We start from the raw sequence: 18,058 nt of genomic DNA, 5'->3' as shown, positions 1-18,058 counted from the left end.
CTAGAGGTAACCACTCTTTTGACCTCTATCACCATAGTTTGATTTTGCCTCTTCCTGAACTTCAAATAAATGGAATCATCTAGTGTACTCTTTTGTGCCTGGCTCCTTTAGTTTGGTCTGTTTGTGAGCTCCATCCCTGTTGTAGGTATCAGTAATTTGTTATCTTTATTGTTGAGTAGTATTCCATTGTGCAAGCGTTTCAAATTTATTCATTCTATCAATGGACAATGAAGATATTTCCAGGCCTTATGAATAAAGCTTATGAATAGGAATTAAGGTGCAGTGGACATCCTAACTAGTGGCACTAGGTACTTCTTTCCCCTGGACACTGATGTACTATATTAGAAGTCCAAATTCTCCACCTCTCACAGTAAATCTGTATATCTCACATGCATCTATCACCTGGATCAATTTTGTCTGGAGTTCTTTCATCGTGTATTTGGGATACTTTATTTTGTAAGTGCCTCTTCATTACTATTTTAGGTTGGTGCAAAAGTAACTGTAGTTTTTGCATTGTTGAAATTTGCCTTTGATATTGAGAGGGTAACAGGCAGGAAGGCCAGGGGTCTCCAAACAGAGGAAATAGGCTGCAAGTGCCAGACATTTTTATCTCTCTTAAGCGGCAGGAAGAAACAAACTAGAGATATTTTTTTCCCCTTCTCTATACAAATTTAAAAGGAGGTTTCACTTAAAATGCTGTGTTGCCCTGACACCTGGTTTCACCTGAAGCTAACTATTCTCAAACCTAGAGTTAACCAATACATTTCTTTTTCTTATGGAAATGTTTGTCTTAAGCTATGTTAATGTACCCCAGACTCTGTCTTCAAGTTGGTTCCGCCAAATGGCCTAACCTACTTACTCAGATATAGTTCCCCTAATCTATGTAAATGAAACTATTTGTTTGGTAATCTCCCCTACTACAAGATTCAAGTCAATCGTTTTATGGCTGGGGATGAATTATCTGGTGCCATTCTAAATTCTAAGACATTCCTTTCTTTTCATTAACAAACTGTGAGTGACTATATAACATACAGCTAAAGACTAGCAGGGGGGTACTCTTTTTGCCCCCTTCTGATGCCTATGTCAGAAGCTTTCTCTATCTCCCTTATACTTTAATAAAACTTTATTACACAAAAGCTCTGAGTGATCCAGCCTCGTCTCTGGCCCTGGATTGAATTCGTCTCCTCCGGAGGCCAAGAATCCCAGCGTCTTATTGTTCAGCAACAACCTTTCAATATTAGAATACATTCTTAAATAAATGTGGTTATGTTATCCATCACTTTAATGTGCATTTCTTGCTTTATGTTTTTTTGCTAATGACTTATTATTTGCTATTTATTTTACACTTAGACTATAGAATTGATGTTAGACAAAAAGCAAATTCAAACAATTTTCTTATTCAAGTTCAAAATGGGTCATAAAGCAATGGAGACAACTTGCAGCATCAACAATGCATTTGACCCAGGAACTGCTAACCAATGTACAGTGCAGTGGTGGTTCAAGGAGTTTTGTAAAGGAGAAGAGAGCCTTGAAGATGAGGAGTGCAATGACCAGCCATCGGAAAGTGACAATGGCCAACTGATAGCAATCATCTAAGCTGATCCTCTTACAGCTACATGAGAAGATGCTGAAAAACTCAACATGAACCATTCTACAGTCATTGGGCCTTTGAAGCAAATTGGAAAGGTAAAAAGGCTCTCGATAAGTGGGTGCCTCATGAGCTGACCGCAAATCAAGAAAATCATTGTTTTGAAGTGTCATCTTCTCTTATTCTGTGCAACAATAACAAACTATTTCTTGATCGGATTGTGACGTGCAATAAAAAGTGGATTTTATATGAAAACCAGCGATGACCAGCTCAGTGGTTGGACTGAGAATAAGCTCCAAAGCACTTCCCAAAGCCAAACTTGCCCCCAAAAAAGTCATGGTCACTGTTTGGTGGTCTGCTGCCAGTCTGATCCACTACAGCTTTCTGAATCCTGTCGAAACCATTACATCTGAGAAGTAGGCTCAGCAAATCGATGAGATGCACCAAAAACTTCAATGTCTGCAGTCGGAATTGATCAACATAATGGGTCCAGTTCTTCTCCACAACATCACGCAACCACATGTCGTACAACCAATGAGGTTTTGCCTCTTCCGCCACATTCACCAGATCTCTCACCAACTAACTACCACTTCTTCAAGCATCTTGACAACTTTCTGCAGGGAAAACGCTTCCACAATCAGCAGGATGCAGAAAATGCTTTCCAAAAGTTTATTGAATCCTGAAGAATGGATTTTTATGCTTCAGGAATAAACAAACTTATTTCTCATTGGCAAAAATGTGTTGAATGTAATGGTTCATATTTTGATTAATAAAGATGTGTTTAAGCCTAGTTACAATGGTTTGAAATTCACTATCCAAAACCACAATTAAATTTTCACCAGCCTAGTAATTCTATATTTAATATATCTTCATGCTTCACATATTAAACATTGAGCTGCTCTTTCAGTATCCTGGAGGTGCATGCTTGTGTGTGTGTGTGTGTGTGTGTGTGTGCATGCTGTTGTGTCCAACTCTTTATGACCCCATGGACTGTAGCCCACCAGGCTCCTCTGTACATGAGATTTTTCAGGCAAGAATACCAGAGTGGGTTGCCATTTCCTTCTCCAGGGGATCTTCCTGACGCAGGAATCGAACCCACGTCTCTTGCTTCTCCTGCATTGGCAGAATAATTCGTAAATGGTCAGTAATATTTTGTGTTACAACCAATGAAGCATAGTTACAGAGACATGCCTGGCATTAAACTTATAATTAAGAGTCTACTCTGTGACCAGGAATAAAAACAGCCCAGCTTATGTGAACCAGGTAAGATTAAGCTGAGTTCCTTGCTCTAACCACCTGTGCTATTTGCAATACTAAATCATGTTGGATTTGCAATGCAAAGCCCTGTAAAGCAGTGTCTATGCCCCAGCATCCTGAGTGGACCTTTTTTTAAAAAAGAAAAAAGAAAGATAAGTGTTCAGTTCTACCTCCTATAAAGTCTTAGTATACAGCAGGGCCTCTGTTTTTAAACACTTCCTGGGAATTATCTGCTACAGCAACTGGCCAGCTGGCCATTTCTCTCCTGTGTCCATCCTTACCCTTCTGGTGATTACCCTCCATTGAACATTGGAACCTATGAATGGATTTCATCTGTTAAAATGTTCCCCAGGTAACCTGAGATGAGGCACACAATTTACTTAACATTGATTTCTTTCTGAAGACAGCCCCATTAAAACAATAACAAATGATGGGGAGTAGCTGCACAAAACATATTGGGGGTAATAAAATATGGAGCATAGTATGCATGTATTCAAAGTAGAATATCATCTCCACAATGGCGGGGATTTTTCTCTTTTGTTGCCAGATGTTCTCCAAGTGTAGGGCTCCATAAATATTTACAGGATAAATGTTTTGTATGACAAAGACCTTACTAACTTACAAGGTTATAAATCCTGCTTTGCTCAGTACTGGTTATACATCCTGGTGGTTCACTATCCCCAAGCCTTTGTAAGGACCAGGATGGAGCCGCTGGCTGTGTTCATTGCACAGCAACCACGTGGAATTTGCAGATGCTGAAATCTAAGGAGGCGGCTTTGGGGAGTGTACTTAACAGAGTAAAGGTGTCGATCTAATACTTGACTCTCCTCTCCTCTTCAGCCTCAGAGCCAGCCCCTCCTGAGATCCATTCTTCCTCCTCCTCCTTCCCCTGGCCCTAAAATGAAAATTGAAAGCAGCCACAGAGATACTTGTGTTCATCCTGGCTGCCTGGCCCCTAAAGGGGTGGGAGGGCTGGCAGCTCCCCCCAGCATACTTGCATGCCCAAGTCACCCCAAATCTCCTTTTTAAAAAATGTTTTTATTTTTTTTAATTGAAGAATAACTTCTTTACAGTATTGTGTTGGCCTCTGCCAAACATCAACACAAATCAGCCATAGGTACACCCATGTCCCCTCCCTCTCCCTCCCACCTTCCTCCCGATCCCACTCCTCTAGGTTGTTACAGACCCCCAGGTTGAGTTCCCTGAGCTATACAGCAAATTTCCATTGACTATCTATTTTACCTATGGTAATGTAAGTTTCCATGTTACACTCTCCATACATCTCACCCAAATCTCCTTTTTTAATGTGTTGTTTATATAGAAAGGGATTCTTTTGGAATCTTAGGATATAGCTTTCCTAAAGATCCCTGGCTAAAACTGTTTCTGAAAAGATACCAGAAAACAAGAAACCAGAATCATTTTCCCTTCAAAGTACCTGAAAGCACAGTGTCATCATGATGGAACCACTTCGAACACGATCATGCAGAGAATTTCTTCCAGTGCCTCAATGATACACGGGGAAGAAGGAAAGTTAGATGCATGTTTATAAACCGTCATGAACCAGAAAGGCTCCAGGAACTTATTTGGTCAGCTACCTCATTTTTTAAATTAAAAAAAATTTTTTTTTTTTTTTGGCTGTGCTGGGTCTTCATTGCTGTGCAAGCTTTTCTCTAGTTGCGGCGAGCCAGGGGTACTCTCTAGATGCAGTGCATGGCCTTCTCATTGCAGTGGCTTCTCTTGTTGTGGAGCACAGACTCTAGGCACTCGGGCTTCAGTAGTTGTGGACCCTGGGCTCTAGAGCATGCTGGTTTACCTGCTCCATGGCAGGTGGAGTCTCTGGAGCAGGAATCGAACCCGTGTCTCCTGAACTAGCAAGTGGACTCTTTACCTCTGAGCCACCAGGGCAGCCCCAGCTACCTCATTTTACCAGTGAAGACTGTGCAAGCAGAGAGGTTACATCACTCACTCAAGGCCATATAATCACAAAACCAAAAACTCCAAATTTCCCCACCATGGTCATCCAATCCACCCCACCACCCCAATACCTTTAGGTTTTATTTTGCATGCAGAGAAGGTACCATTTATGGCCTTAGCTTCCTTTAGACCCCAGGAACACATTTATTTAAAATGTATTTTAAGGTATTGGAAAAAAAAGACTAAAAGATTTAAACTGTTTGAAAGCATCTCTGCCTTCTCTCCCCCACTTCTGACCTTCAAGGCATCGGTCATTCCCACAGGCCCATGGCAAAGAAACCCTTTCAGCTTATTCTGTCCAAAATATCTAGGCAAAAGAGTTAGTAAGCCTTAATACGTCACAAACGGTTCAGATACTGTTCTTCTAGGACCATTTCCATGAATAGCTCTCTCTCAAGTGACAGGGCAGGTGGTATAATACAGTTACTTAAGTTGCGGTGACAGTGGTTCCTGGTATAGAAGGCGATTGCTTCACAGAACCTGTTGCTGAGGCTCCCACACGTCTCCTCGCTGTCTCCCCACATCAACTTTGAGGATTTGAGGATCTACTGTCCTGGGGCAGCGTGGAGAGTGTCCCCTGTCCCTGACCTGGAGCAGGATAAGTGCAAGGAGTAGGGAGGTCACACAGGGCCGTGGCAGCAAGGTGACAGTGTGTTTGCTAGGCTTTGTCTTTGGGCTCTAGGATAGCACTTAACAAGAAAAATCAATCACAACCTGGTGAGTACTGCCAGCACTAAAAACTGCATTTGAATTTGTCCACTCAGGCAGTTAGTTTCACTGTAAAGAGCTCCGGAGCTAGAGGTTTCCATGGAAACAGAGGAGTATGTGGGCAAAAATTGCTTTACAGGGAAATGAATGTTAGCAGTGCTGTTAGGTTGGCACTTTATGGCTGCCCAGTTGATGTGAGTTTGTAAGTGATCCAATGAACAGTGACTTTAAAAAAGGAGATACTTTTTCTCTCATAACAAAAGACTGGAGATAGGTGGTCCTGGTTGCGTTACAGATTCCCAATGATGTCCAAAACCCCCAGGATCTTTCTCGTCTATTGTTCTTTGAATGTTGGCATGTCATCCACAAGCTTATTGCCTCAGGATGCAAAATGGCTGCTATAGCTCCAGGCCTCACATACACATTCAAGGCACCAAAAAGAGGAAAGGCAGGAAAAGCCAAGTGTGTCCATTTTACTTCCATTTATGCTGAAATCAAGAGCTTTCCAGGAAGCTCCCACCTCAGCAGATTTCCCCATTGATCAAAATGAGGTCACATAGCCAGCTCTAGCTTCACGGACTGCTGAGAACTGGATATCTCGCAAGGGACAGTGGAGACAACTGACACGATTGACTAAGGCTGATATTCAGTATGACCTGGAGCTAAATACAATTGTCAGCTTAATAAAATTGGAATTTGCTAACTGGAACTGCTTATTTTTTGCTCTTTTAAAAAAAGTATAGTTGATTTACAGTGTTGTGTTAATTTCTGCTGTACAGAAAAATGACTCACTTATATATATACACACACACACACACACACACATATTCTTTTTCAAATTCTTTTCCATTCTGGTTTATCACAGGATATTGAGTACAGTTCTCTGTGATATACAGTTGAATCTTGTTATTTATCCATTCTATATATACCAGTTTGCATCTGCTAACCCCCAATGGGAACTGCTTTTTTAAAATAGGTCTTACTGTCACCTGAAGGGGTAGATGGGGCAAATCATTGTGAGCCTATTTTTGTAGAAAAGGCAGCTCAGGCTCTGAGACATTTCATATCTTGGAGGAAACAGAACAAAATCATCTAGTGACACTTGCTGCAGACTGGGTTACCAGGTACTTATCATAAATCTTTCAAGCCAGCAGTCAGTCTGCAGGAATGGGGTAAAACCTGTTTTGCTTTCCTGGTTCCCGGTGTTTTCCTGGCTTGGATGTCTCAACATGAGAAGGGAAAAGAAACAAGTTTGAAACGGTGTCTAGGACCAAATGTTTGTAAGTGCAATTCCCTGCTGAATCGCTTTGATGATTGGAAAATAATCATTAACTAGAGTAACCTGCCTCCTGTTCCTCATCGCCCAGCATAATAATGGTCATAGAGCATCAAGAAAACTAGATGCAAGGGACTTGCTCCTTCTGCACCAGCACACGCACTCTATTTGGAGACTAATTAAGAAAATAACAAACCTGGCCACATTGGCTAAGAGAGCTCCCCACTGGAGTTTGCAGATTTTGGAGGGACTTTTCCTCCACATGGCAAAATGAAAGAGAATTTCACATTGTCATCGCTTCTCTTTCCTGGGTTCTGGTCTTTGAAATTACAGCTGCAGTGTTCTTGCCTCTGGGGCATGCTCTTGCTTCCTCGAATGTTCTTTGGGAACTTCCTACAGTCCTTTCCATCTAAGTTCTTACCCTTTCCAAGAGAAATCCTCTCCTGCAGCCAGCCTCCCTGCTCCCATAACCCCTTCCTGCTTCAGGTGTGGTCTAGGTCAGGTCAGCAACCTCGCCTGGGAGCTCGTTAGAACTAGAGAGTCCTGGTCCCGTCCTGGACTCATGGAATCAAAATCTGCATTTTAACAAGAGCACCAGGTTCTCTGCACATTGCAATTTGAAAAGCTTGGCCATAATACACAGGGTTTTCTCCATCCCACCACTTAAAATACCCTCTCTCCCTCCCCCATCTCCTTTGATTTATTCCCTTCCTAACTGTCCTTCAAAGCTTAGCTCGTGTCCCTCTCCCTCTGTGAAGCCCTCAATATTCCCTCTCTCCACCTTACCCCTATAGATCATGACTTTGAGAATTTAAACAAATGCAAAGTATTTCATTATTTAAATGATTCAGATGTTAAGTCTATTTATTGAGATTATATCTTCTCTTGGGACTTCCCTGATGGGCCAGTGGTTAAGACTTCAGCTTCCATTGCAAGGGGTGCTGGCTCAATCCCTAATCAAGGAGCCAAGATCTCACATGCCTCACAACCAAAAAACCTAAACATAAAACAGAAGCAATACTGCAACAAGTTCAATAAAGACTTTAAACAATGGTCCACATTAAAAAAGAAAGAAAGAAATAAAAATATATCTTCTCTCAAAGTGCCCAGCACAGGCCAAGCACATAATGTAAATTGTCTGGTTCATCAATATCTGTTTCCTGTGTGAAAGCCTTCCCTTAGCATGCTCAGTAGCTGAGTCATGTCCAACTCTTTGTGACCCCATAGACTGTAGCCACCAAGGTCCTCTGTCCATGGAATTCTCCAGGCAAGAACATGAATGGGTTGCCATTTCCTTCTCCAGGGGGTCTTCCTGACCCAGGGGTCAAACCCATGTCTCCTGCATTTGCAAGCAGATTCTTTACCACTGCACCACTAGGGAAGCCTGCTTCCCTTAGTTGTACCTTATCTCTTTAAGCTTCTGCGTCAAAGCAACTCCTATAAGTTTTTGTCTTCTCAACACCTTGCATACATCTCCACCCACTCCAGAGATTTCCTGAAGGCCTGGCTCTTATCTGTAACCTAGTGGCTTTCAACTGAATCAAAGCCCCAAAGAGGCCTCTAACCATTTGTTTGTATTTTGACTTTGTACCAAAAATATTTCCGTAACTTCCAAATTTGGACAGGGAATTTTGTTAGAAAAATTTACTTTTGGATATGGGATGTTTTTCTGCTCTACCATGGTACCCACAAGAAACTTGGGATTGCTTCTGTCTCTCTTTGGACATGCTATGTAGCAGTATCTCTGTTACTGGCCCCAGACCCTGAGACAAGAGCCACATCTCTGAGTCTGCCATCTCCCCAAATTCCAGGTGAGAGAGGGGGGGCACACATCCTAACTACCTATAATTTTCCAAACCTTTTCAGGAGATTATAGGATCTTTCCTAATGCCTGTTGCAAGGGAGTGGAGCTAGGACAGCAGGAACTCCACACTGACTTTCAACTTCCTGGTTTCTGTCCCATGTCACCTCTGCCCGCCTTGAACAGCTTTAGTTGCATCCTGACTCTATATAGCTTTCAAGTCTGTTGTTTATCATATCAGCTTTAAGTACTAAAATACCCAGGATCTTAATAACTCAGAAGCCTTTTTTCTCAGAGCTATTATCTCCATGGGTATCATGAAAAGAAGGAAGAGGGGGACTTCCCTGGTGGTCCAGTAGTTAAGACTCCACACTTCAGTGCAGGGGATGTGGGTTCAATCCCTCATCGGAGAGCTAAGATGCCACATGCCGTGCAGTGCAGCCAAAAAAAAAACCATTAAAACAAAGAATGAATATATGTATATGTATAATCAAATCACTTTGCTGTATACTTGAAGCTAACATGACATTGTAAATCAACTCTACTCCAATAAATTTTTTTAAAAACCTAAAAAACAGTCATTTTGGTGTTCATTGATCATCAAATGGCTTTTTTCTTTCTCGAAGCAGAAACTTGTGCTACCACCGGAATGGTGGGGCAAAGGAGTGGGTGAAATACATTGCTGGAGGAAATCACCTCATGTCAGCTAACCTGACATTAACTGCATTAGATTCTTGCTCTGTTACATGTGTGTTTGGCATGATATTGGAGTGACCTTTTGCATTTCATCTGGCTGGGCAGTCACCTACTTGGGGCATTTTGGACTGTTGCTTGCTCATGCTGGCCGTGGTTGATAGCAAGCTAGCAAAGACTGCCACTTCAGAGGGCCTGTGGGCGGGACTCTTCACTCTGAAAAGGGGTCTGTGGTGAGGCAAGCTTTCTGTGGCTTAGCCCAAAAAAGAAAAATATCATCAGTAGGGAGGTGGTTGCATCAGAGCTCGACCTTTAGGTTGGGGCCAAGCCACATAGCATGAGCTTTACTGTGCTCTCATCTCTTCATGCTCACAGCCCAGCCCCACAGGACTCTTTCACAACAAACACCTCTGTTCAAAGACCAGCGAAGGCCATCAGCTAAACTAATGAAACTGTTTACACCAAACCACCAGAGACTTGCTTTGCATGTTTGACATATCTTAATTTATTTCAATTCAGTGTAGAAAATTTTTTCAAAGAACCAAATCCAAATAGCATATGCTGTCACTTATATGTAGAATCTAAAATATGTCACAAATGAACCTGTCTTTGAAACAGAGAAAGACTTACAGAGAGAACAGACTTGTGGTTGCCAAGGCAGGAGTGGGTTGGGGGCAGGGTGGATTGGGAGTGTGGGATTAGCAGATGCAAACGATCACATGCAGAATGGATAATCAACAAAGTCCTACTGTGGTAGCCCAGGGAACTATGTTCAATATCCTGTGATTACTGTAATGGAAAGGAATATAAAAAGAACATATACATGTATATAACTGAGTCCCTTTGCTATACAGCAGAAATTAACACAACACTGGAAATCAACTATAGTAAAAAAAATAATAATAATTAGAAAAGAGAACCAAATCCATCCAAGACATCAGTACGCGAATAACCTTATGTGCTACAAATACAGGAGAAGGAATCTGGGTGTGTTTTGATAAAGGCCTAATGGGCGGGGAGCCCCTCTCTGCCACTTCCAGTCACTCCATTCCACCCAGTGGAAGTGCTGTTTCCTCATTCCTGAGGCTTCAGCAGGTTTCAGAAGCTGGAAGGCCGTCTTCCTCGAGGTATGTGTGTTCATGTGTTATTCTGCACTGGGAGTGCGACCCGGAAGGATATTGGAGAGGGCAGACCTATGAGAGAACATGAAGCAGCCACTGTCCACCCCCACCGCTCCCACCATGTCATCTCCTTCCTTCCTAATGTACTGTGTGTTGGGGGGGAGGACGGTGAGACCAGGACCCTCTTCCTCGATGGTCTCCTCCGCACACTTTTCACGAGCACTCTTCACTTTTTATTTGCTGATCAATAAAGCCAAGGGTAGGTCTTGCCTGTTTCCAGCGATAAAGAACTGCACGCATAACTGGTCTTTATCCAGCCCAACAAGCGCCGTTTCTCTTTGTTTTTCACAGTGTTTCTGAGAGATAAGAGGAAACCGCCCAGACATGATGCATGACCGGGGAGGTTTTGCAATATTTTATAAACTCATTCTCTATTCGGAGCTGTGGATTAGGGGTGGAAAGAAAAAGAGAGGGCACCACGTAGAACCAAAGTTGATTTTTTTTTTCTGGGTTAAAAACAGCAGGTGGATGGGACTTCCCTTGGTGGTCCAGTGTGGTTAGGACACCACGCTTTCACTGCAGGGGCGAAGGTTCAATCCCTGGTCAGAGAACTATCTCCTATGTGACACTGTGTGGTCAAAAATAGGGAAAAAAAAGAAAAGCAAGCAGGTGGAGGAAAAGGAGACATGAATATATGTTCAACGGAGGAAAAAGTAATCCGGTTTTCAATTACCGGCATGGAAGTCAAATAGGGAGAACTTTAGTCATTCAAATGAGTACATACCCTGAAACTCCAGTGGCCTTTTCCTGTCACAAAAACTGCCTCTGTTGTATGGATTCAAGACCAGTAGAGGCAGACAGAACCTCAGTTCAGGTGAAGAGCCAAATATATTCCCAGGGAATTATGGATGGTACCAGGATAGACTCCTTTTAAGTTCATGCCTTTTGAGGCTCTTGGCAAGTTTCTGAGAGTGAGCCAGGGTGGCGGGGTTGATATGAGGCTGATAATGCAAGATATTAGGTAGAGTCAGACCAAATGTGAGATGAGTTGATGCCAATAAAGGCACAGAGAAAGATGTTTTTAGTGGCAAATTGAAATTTTGGTAGCAATTTGATAGATGCAGAGTGGAAAATTTAAGAGAAATGGGCCTTTCAGCTAAGGAAAGATCTGGGGCTAAGCCTTGAAATGATGGTGGGAAGGTGTTGGAAGATAGGTCTTTGGGAATGTTAGACAGGAAGGAGTAAACGCAAGAGGCAAAGATAGGTACCTAACAAAAGAGAAATTTAAGTGAAACTCATGGCATACCTGTAATTGTTTCTGAGCAACCAAATGGAAAACGAGAACCCAAAGTCTTAGTGAAGCTGATATGTTACATACTCTGCACTACAGTTTCTTTCCACGCCTGCCTGGGCTCATGAACTTTTCTTTTTTAATTAAAGAAAAAAATTTAAGTTGCTTTACAATGTTTCAGATGTACAGCAACGTGATTCAGTCATAGATTTTATATATATATTCCTTTTTTCAGATTATTTTCCCTTATAGGTTATTACAAGATACTGAATATAGTTCCTTGTGCTATACAGTAGATCCTTGTTGGTTATCTATTTTATATATAGTAATATCCATCTGTTAACCCCAAATTCCTAATTCATCTAATTCGTCCCCCCCCTTCCCCTTTGGTAACCATAAGTTTGTTTATTCTGTCAGTGAATCTAGTTCTGTTTTGTAAATAAGTTCATTTATGTCGTTTTTTTAGATTGCACATATAAATTATATCATATGATATTTGTTTTTCTCTGTCTGACTTTCTTCACTTAGTATGATAATCTCTCGGTCCATCCATGTTGCTGCAAATGACATTGCTTCATTTTTTTATGGCTGGGAAATATTTCATTTTACATATTAAACCACATCTTCTTTATATATTCCTCTGTCGATAAACATTTAGGTTGCTTCCTTGTCTTGGCTATTGTAAATAGTGCTGCTGTGAACATTGGGGTGCATGTATCTTTTCAAATTAGAGTTTTCTTCAGACATATATGGTATTTCTATTTTGAGTTTTTGAAGGAACCTCCATGCTGTTCTCCATAGTGGCTAGACCAATTTACATTCCCACCAACTGTCTAAGAGGGTTGGTTCCCTTTTCTCCACACCCTCTCCGGCATTTATTATTTGCAGACTTTTTGATGATGGTCATTCTGACCAGTGTGAGGTGGACTTGTGAATTTTAATTGCTCTATTGTAGACTTTTGTCTAAAAAAATGTTTCCCAGGCTTTCTAGAGTTCCCCCACAATACCTAATAGAGGGCCTCACCAGACTAGTAGCTCAGTAATGTTAATTGGCAAATTAATGAACAACTTCTTTTTTATGTAATTATTTTTTCAAATTAAATGCTAGATTTGAAGAGGCCAAAACCTGGATTATAGTTTGCCCTTCTGTGTGTGCATGTGTGCATGCTAAGTTGCTTTAGTCATGTCTGACTCTTTGCGACCCTATGGACCATAGACCACCAGCTCCTCTGTCAGTAGGGATTCTCCAGGCAAGAATACTGGAGTGGGTTGCCATTTCCTTCTCCAAGGATCTCCCCAACCCTGTGTCTCTTAGTCTCCTGCATTGGCAGTTGGGTTCTTTACCACTAGCGCCACCTGGAAAGCCCCTTCTAATGTTGGGTAAATCAGAAGAGCAAGTCATGATTTAAGAAATCATTGGTTATTTCTAAAGGATTGGGTGAGTCAGATGGCAGATACCACATAGGAAAATTTGATGTGTGAGTCTTTAGAGAAAAAACAAAATCCAGTAGACTTGATCCCAGATTCATTCAGTCAGGCCAAGGCTGAACTGTAGGTGATTTTTCTTTTTTTGGTTACTCTGACTAGTACTTTTCTTACATAGGTTTGCCTTTTTGGAAGGTTGGCTTCATGAGAGTAAAGGTCTTGTCATCCTGTTCACTGTTATGTCCCTAGCACCTGGGACAGGCTTTCCTGCCATGTGATAGTAAGGGCTTAAGAAATAATTTTGGAAGGAAGGGGAAGGGGGGAGGTGGAGTAAAGGAAAGAAGAGATGGAGGACTCTGCTTTTCATGCCAGTACACCTAGCTCTTACTCACTCATCAGTTACCAAAGGCCCCCTCAGGCTCAGCATTAGGAACCAAGGATACCAAAATGATGAGACGTCACGGTCTTTGCATCTGATCATCCACTAGAGAGAGAGAGAGAACACGGTGGGTGCTGTACCAAGAGTAATGGGGACATGAGAGGGTGCCAGAGGGAGCATCCAGTCAGCCCTGAGGCTGAGTGGGTGGCAGAGAACATTGCATACCTGAGCCGGAACCCTAATAATTGCAGTGATGCTTTGTAGGCTTGAGAACATTTTAATCTCTATAGCCCTCAAACTTACAGTGGGGAAATTGAATAAAATATGGGAGCCGGCCTGTCATGCATTGCCTTTTGGCCATTCTCTATTCAGTCATTTTGTCTTTGATGTGGGATCTTCGTTCCCCAACCAGGACTGGAACCCGTGCCCCTTGCAGTGGAAGCAGGGAATCTTAACCACTGGACCAAAGGAAAGTGCCCAGAGTCATTTTGTTAGCAAAAGTTCTTTTGGACTTTGGTTTCCTTCTGCTGTGCTGTGCTGTGCTAGTCAGGTCTCACTGTTTGCAACCCCATGGACTGTAGCCCACCAGGCTCCTCTGTCCATGGGATTCTCCAAGCAAGAATACTTGAACGAGTTGACATTTCCTCCTCCAGGAGATCTTCCCCACCCGGGGATAGAACCCACCTCTCTTGTGTCTCCTGCCTTGGCAAGCACCACGGAAGCCCTTCAGAGACTGCAAAAGTAGTCTCTAGTGAGTCTGTCATGTAGCAGCTTGTCATAGAATTGTGGCTTTATAAGCACAGTCAAAATGACACAAACTGAAGGCCCATTGTCTGAGCCAGACCCATGGCATATATCAGGAGTAACAGCTTTGTTAGGTATGGTCACTTAGGACCAGTCTTTGTTCTTTTCTAAGCAACTGCTTGTTCTTGTGACAAGGATTAATGACATAACAGCTGCAAGGTGGTCTCTGCCTTTTACAAAAGCCTATAGCAGTAAAGATTTGTGTTTGCCATCAGAACAGCACATTTTCTGAAGAGGGGAGATAAACTTGACAGCAGAGAGAGAATCAGTGGTTTTAAAAAAAAAAAAGGTGTGGTGGGCTGAGCTTATTTACAAAGAAGAGGAGTGGGGGGGGGGTTTATGCTGATAGACTATTTAAGCAAGAAAATCTGGTGTCAGAGGAATAATGAAGATCCTGCCTTGACTTCTGCTTCTTGATTTCCTTACTCAGGTGCTGACCCCAGCCCAGATCAAATCAATTTGCCAGGCCATCCTGGACTCTGGGAAACAGTATGCCATGAAAAAGAGGAAGCCATTCCCGCTGATGTATTCTTACTATGGAACCGAATACTTGGGTGAGTGAAGGTGTTGGCCAAGGCCTGGAGGAGGAAGGCAGTCTCTAATAGCCGCTTTTACATAGGTCATCACTATCACTGGGAACCTTTTAAAAAGCCATTTGAAAATAAATATTGATGGATACTTCAAAGCACAATTTCATATTTATTTTCAGAGTCTACCTGTCAGAAAGGTAACTGTTTTAACACTGTGTATGTGTGTGTGTGTGTGTGTGTGTGTGAGTCAGTCATGTCTGACTCTATGTGACCCCATGGACTGTAGCCTGCCACGCTCCTCTGTCCATGGGATTTCCCAGGCAAGAATACTAGAGTGGGTAGCCCTTCCCTTCTCCAGGGCATCTTCCTGACCCAGGGATCAAACCCAGGTCTCCTGAATTGGCAGGCGGATTCTTTACCACTGATCCACCAGGGACTTTGACTAAAGACTAAAATACTTTATTCTTGATTGTGAATTCATTGGCCTATTTTTGCTGAAAGTTGAACAGCTTATACAATCACTGCCAGTAGTACCTGTGCACAGGGAAACAGGATTCAGCCACTGACATCTTCAAGTTTTTAATATTAGTGGATTAATTCCCTGGTGACTCAATAGTAAAGAATCCGCCTGCCAGTGCCAGAGACCTGGGTTCCATCTCTAGGTAGGGAAGATCCCCTGGAGAAGGAAATGACAACCCACTCCAATATTCTTGCCTGGGAAATCCCATGGACAGAGGAACCTGGCGGGCTACAGTCCATGGGATCGCAAAGAGTTGGACACGACTGAGTGTGCGCACGTGTGCGCATGCACACACACACACAATAACAGGATACCAAATCACAATGGCTACTTTTGAGATATGAGGCTTGTGAATGAAAGTTGATTACTCCCCCCTTGATTTCATAGTCTCCCCATCGCCCCTTGCCAGCATGACTTGCAGGGCCCATTGTAGATCACCTGCCTCCCTCTCCAAACTCCAGCTTTTTCTTTCGCTTCCTTGGTTCTGCCCAGCATAGTCTCCAGCAAACAAACCTTTGTGCCTGTTCCTTTTGCCCAGAATGCCTGACTTTCCCCATCCCCTTCATCTGTTTGTCATACTTGGGCCCAGACTTCCAACTGGTCCTCCTCCCAATTGAATTAACGATGCTTCTCTTGTCTGTATAGGAGCAGCTCATGGCCTATCGTCCATCCTCCAGATGCTTCTTTCTTACCATGAGCACCTCAAGCCCTCGGACCAGGAACTGGTGTGGCAGAGCGTGGACTTCCTTATGGAGCAGGAACAGAACTGCAACTGGCCCCCTGAGCTCGGCGAGGCCATCGAGAGGGAGAATGAGCTGGTGCACTGGTGCCACGGCGCCCCAGGTCTCATTCCCATTCTTATCTGAAAACATTGCCTTTCAGCGGGCTTAGCCAAAGACACATGCCTTTTCTGAGAAGTGAGGGTATTTCTCACCTTATACCATTACCACGGGAGGTGAAAAGGTCAAGAGGAAACTTTTCAAAGCCAGAAAAGTCTCCATCGGTTAAAGATTTCCAGAAATGATCCTGTGTTTAAAATATAAATGATCAGTATCTATTTGCATACAAATTAAACTAGTGTTCTCCAATAAAATATAATATGAGCCACAAATGAAATTAACTGTTTAGTAGCCCTAGTGAAACCACAGAAACAGGTGAAATTAATTTTCATAATAGAGCTACCCCAATATTCCCCAAGGGGCTTCCCTGGTAGCTCAGACAGTAAAGAATCTGCCTGCATTGCAAGAGACCAGAGTTCGATCCGTGGGTCAGGAAGATCCCCTGGAGTAGGAAATGGCAACCCATTCCTATATTTCTTGCCTGGGAAATTCCATGGCCAGAGAAGCCTGGCGGGCTATGGTCCATGGGGTCACAAAGAGTTGGACATGACTGAGTGACTAACACTTTCAGTACACCCCAAACGTTATTTCAACATGCAGCCAATTTAAAAATCGAGTAGGATTTCACAGTTTTGAAATATTGTCTTTGAAATCCTGTGTATATGTGAGACTTACATCCCATCCTGATTCAGACTAGCCATGTTGCAGGCACTCAGGGGCTTCATGGGACAGTGCAGGTCTGGAACCTCACAGTTCAAAACGTGGTCTCTGGACCAGTGGCATGGGGCACCTGGATGCTTGTTGGATGTCGAGAATCTCAGGCTCCACCCCAGCCCCAGTGAATCCCAGTCCGCATTTCAACAAGGTCCCTAGTCGATTTGTATGCACATTAAGGTTTAAGATGGACTGTTCTGTAATTTGTCTTCAAATGACAGTTTCCATTATCACCTAATGAAAAGTCTAGAGAAATGAGAAGCCATTTGTCCTGAACTCTCTGGAATTGAGCCTGGAAACTTATCAGACCCCATCTTTTCACTTTCTTTCTTTCTTTTTAACCCCATTATGCCACTAATTAGGCCTTAGAGAAGATGCAATTCAAAATAAATCAAATTCAGAGAAAACAATTCATTTTGGTCGATTGGCCAGGGGAGAGACTTAAAATACCGAAATAACACACATTTTGATTAGGAGTGTATTTAATTTTCAAGGCTATGCTTCAATGCCATGAGTGAGTACAGCTTTAAAATATATTTAATTTGTCTTTAGTTTGTTACCTGATTTTTATTACTTCCTTCCCCTCCTTACTTATGTAATGTTCTTTAATCCAAGTGGAATTTCATTTTTACTTCAGTACAGTCTGAGATGACAAATAATAGAAGTGTTAGTCCATTGGCTAGATTTTCTCTGCCTGCCACTTTTGCTTAAGGGAAGACTTCAAAGGCTCCTGTGTGCACTTGTACCAGCTCCAGGGCATTGTACATTATGTCCAGGTTAATTCCCACCAGTGATCATTTGAGTCCATTTTTTTTCTGGCTTTGAACTTTTTCTTGAAGAAAAACAGCAGTTATTTACCATTCTGGAAACGATATCTCTTCATGTTACCCTCAACACTCTCATTTCCTATTCCCTTTAATTATTAGCAGTGATGGCCATTGGATATCCTTCAAGCACCCCAGGATCCTTGAGTTTTGGAAATGTCCCAAATTAAATACAGCCTATTTTAAAAGGATCCAATGTATAGCCCTGTAAAGAGTGGCCAGATTGTCTACTAAAATAAGTGGCTGGGTCACTTAATTGATGTGGAGTTCTTGAAGGACAGTTACTCCATTCTTTCTGTAATGTACTTCACATC

General features: G+C 42.5%; 1 protein-coding gene across 1 annotated transcript in view; it reads left to right on the top strand.

Moving 5' to 3' along the window:
• The window catches only part of LANCL3 (LanC like 3), a 112,889-nt gene that overhangs the window by 71,419 nt on the left and 23,412 nt on the right, over positions 1 to 18,058 (top strand). Inside the window, exons 2-3 of the mRNA XM_043895069.1 lie at positions 14,748 to 14,871; positions 16,013 to 16,210. Coding sequence (XP_043751004.1) covers positions 14,748 to 14,871; positions 16,013 to 16,210 — 322 coding nt within the window. The remainder of the gene's footprint in view (positions 1 to 14,747; positions 14,872 to 16,012; positions 16,211 to 18,058) is intronic.

The sequence above is a fragment of the Cervus elaphus genome, chromosome X (assembly GCF_910594005.1).
Source record: "Cervus elaphus chromosome X, mCerEla1.1, whole genome shotgun sequence".
Taxonomy (NCBI): Eukaryota; Metazoa; Chordata; class Mammalia; order Artiodactyla; family Cervidae; genus Cervus; species Cervus elaphus.
This window is presented reverse-complemented; position numbering and strand designations above follow the sequence as displayed.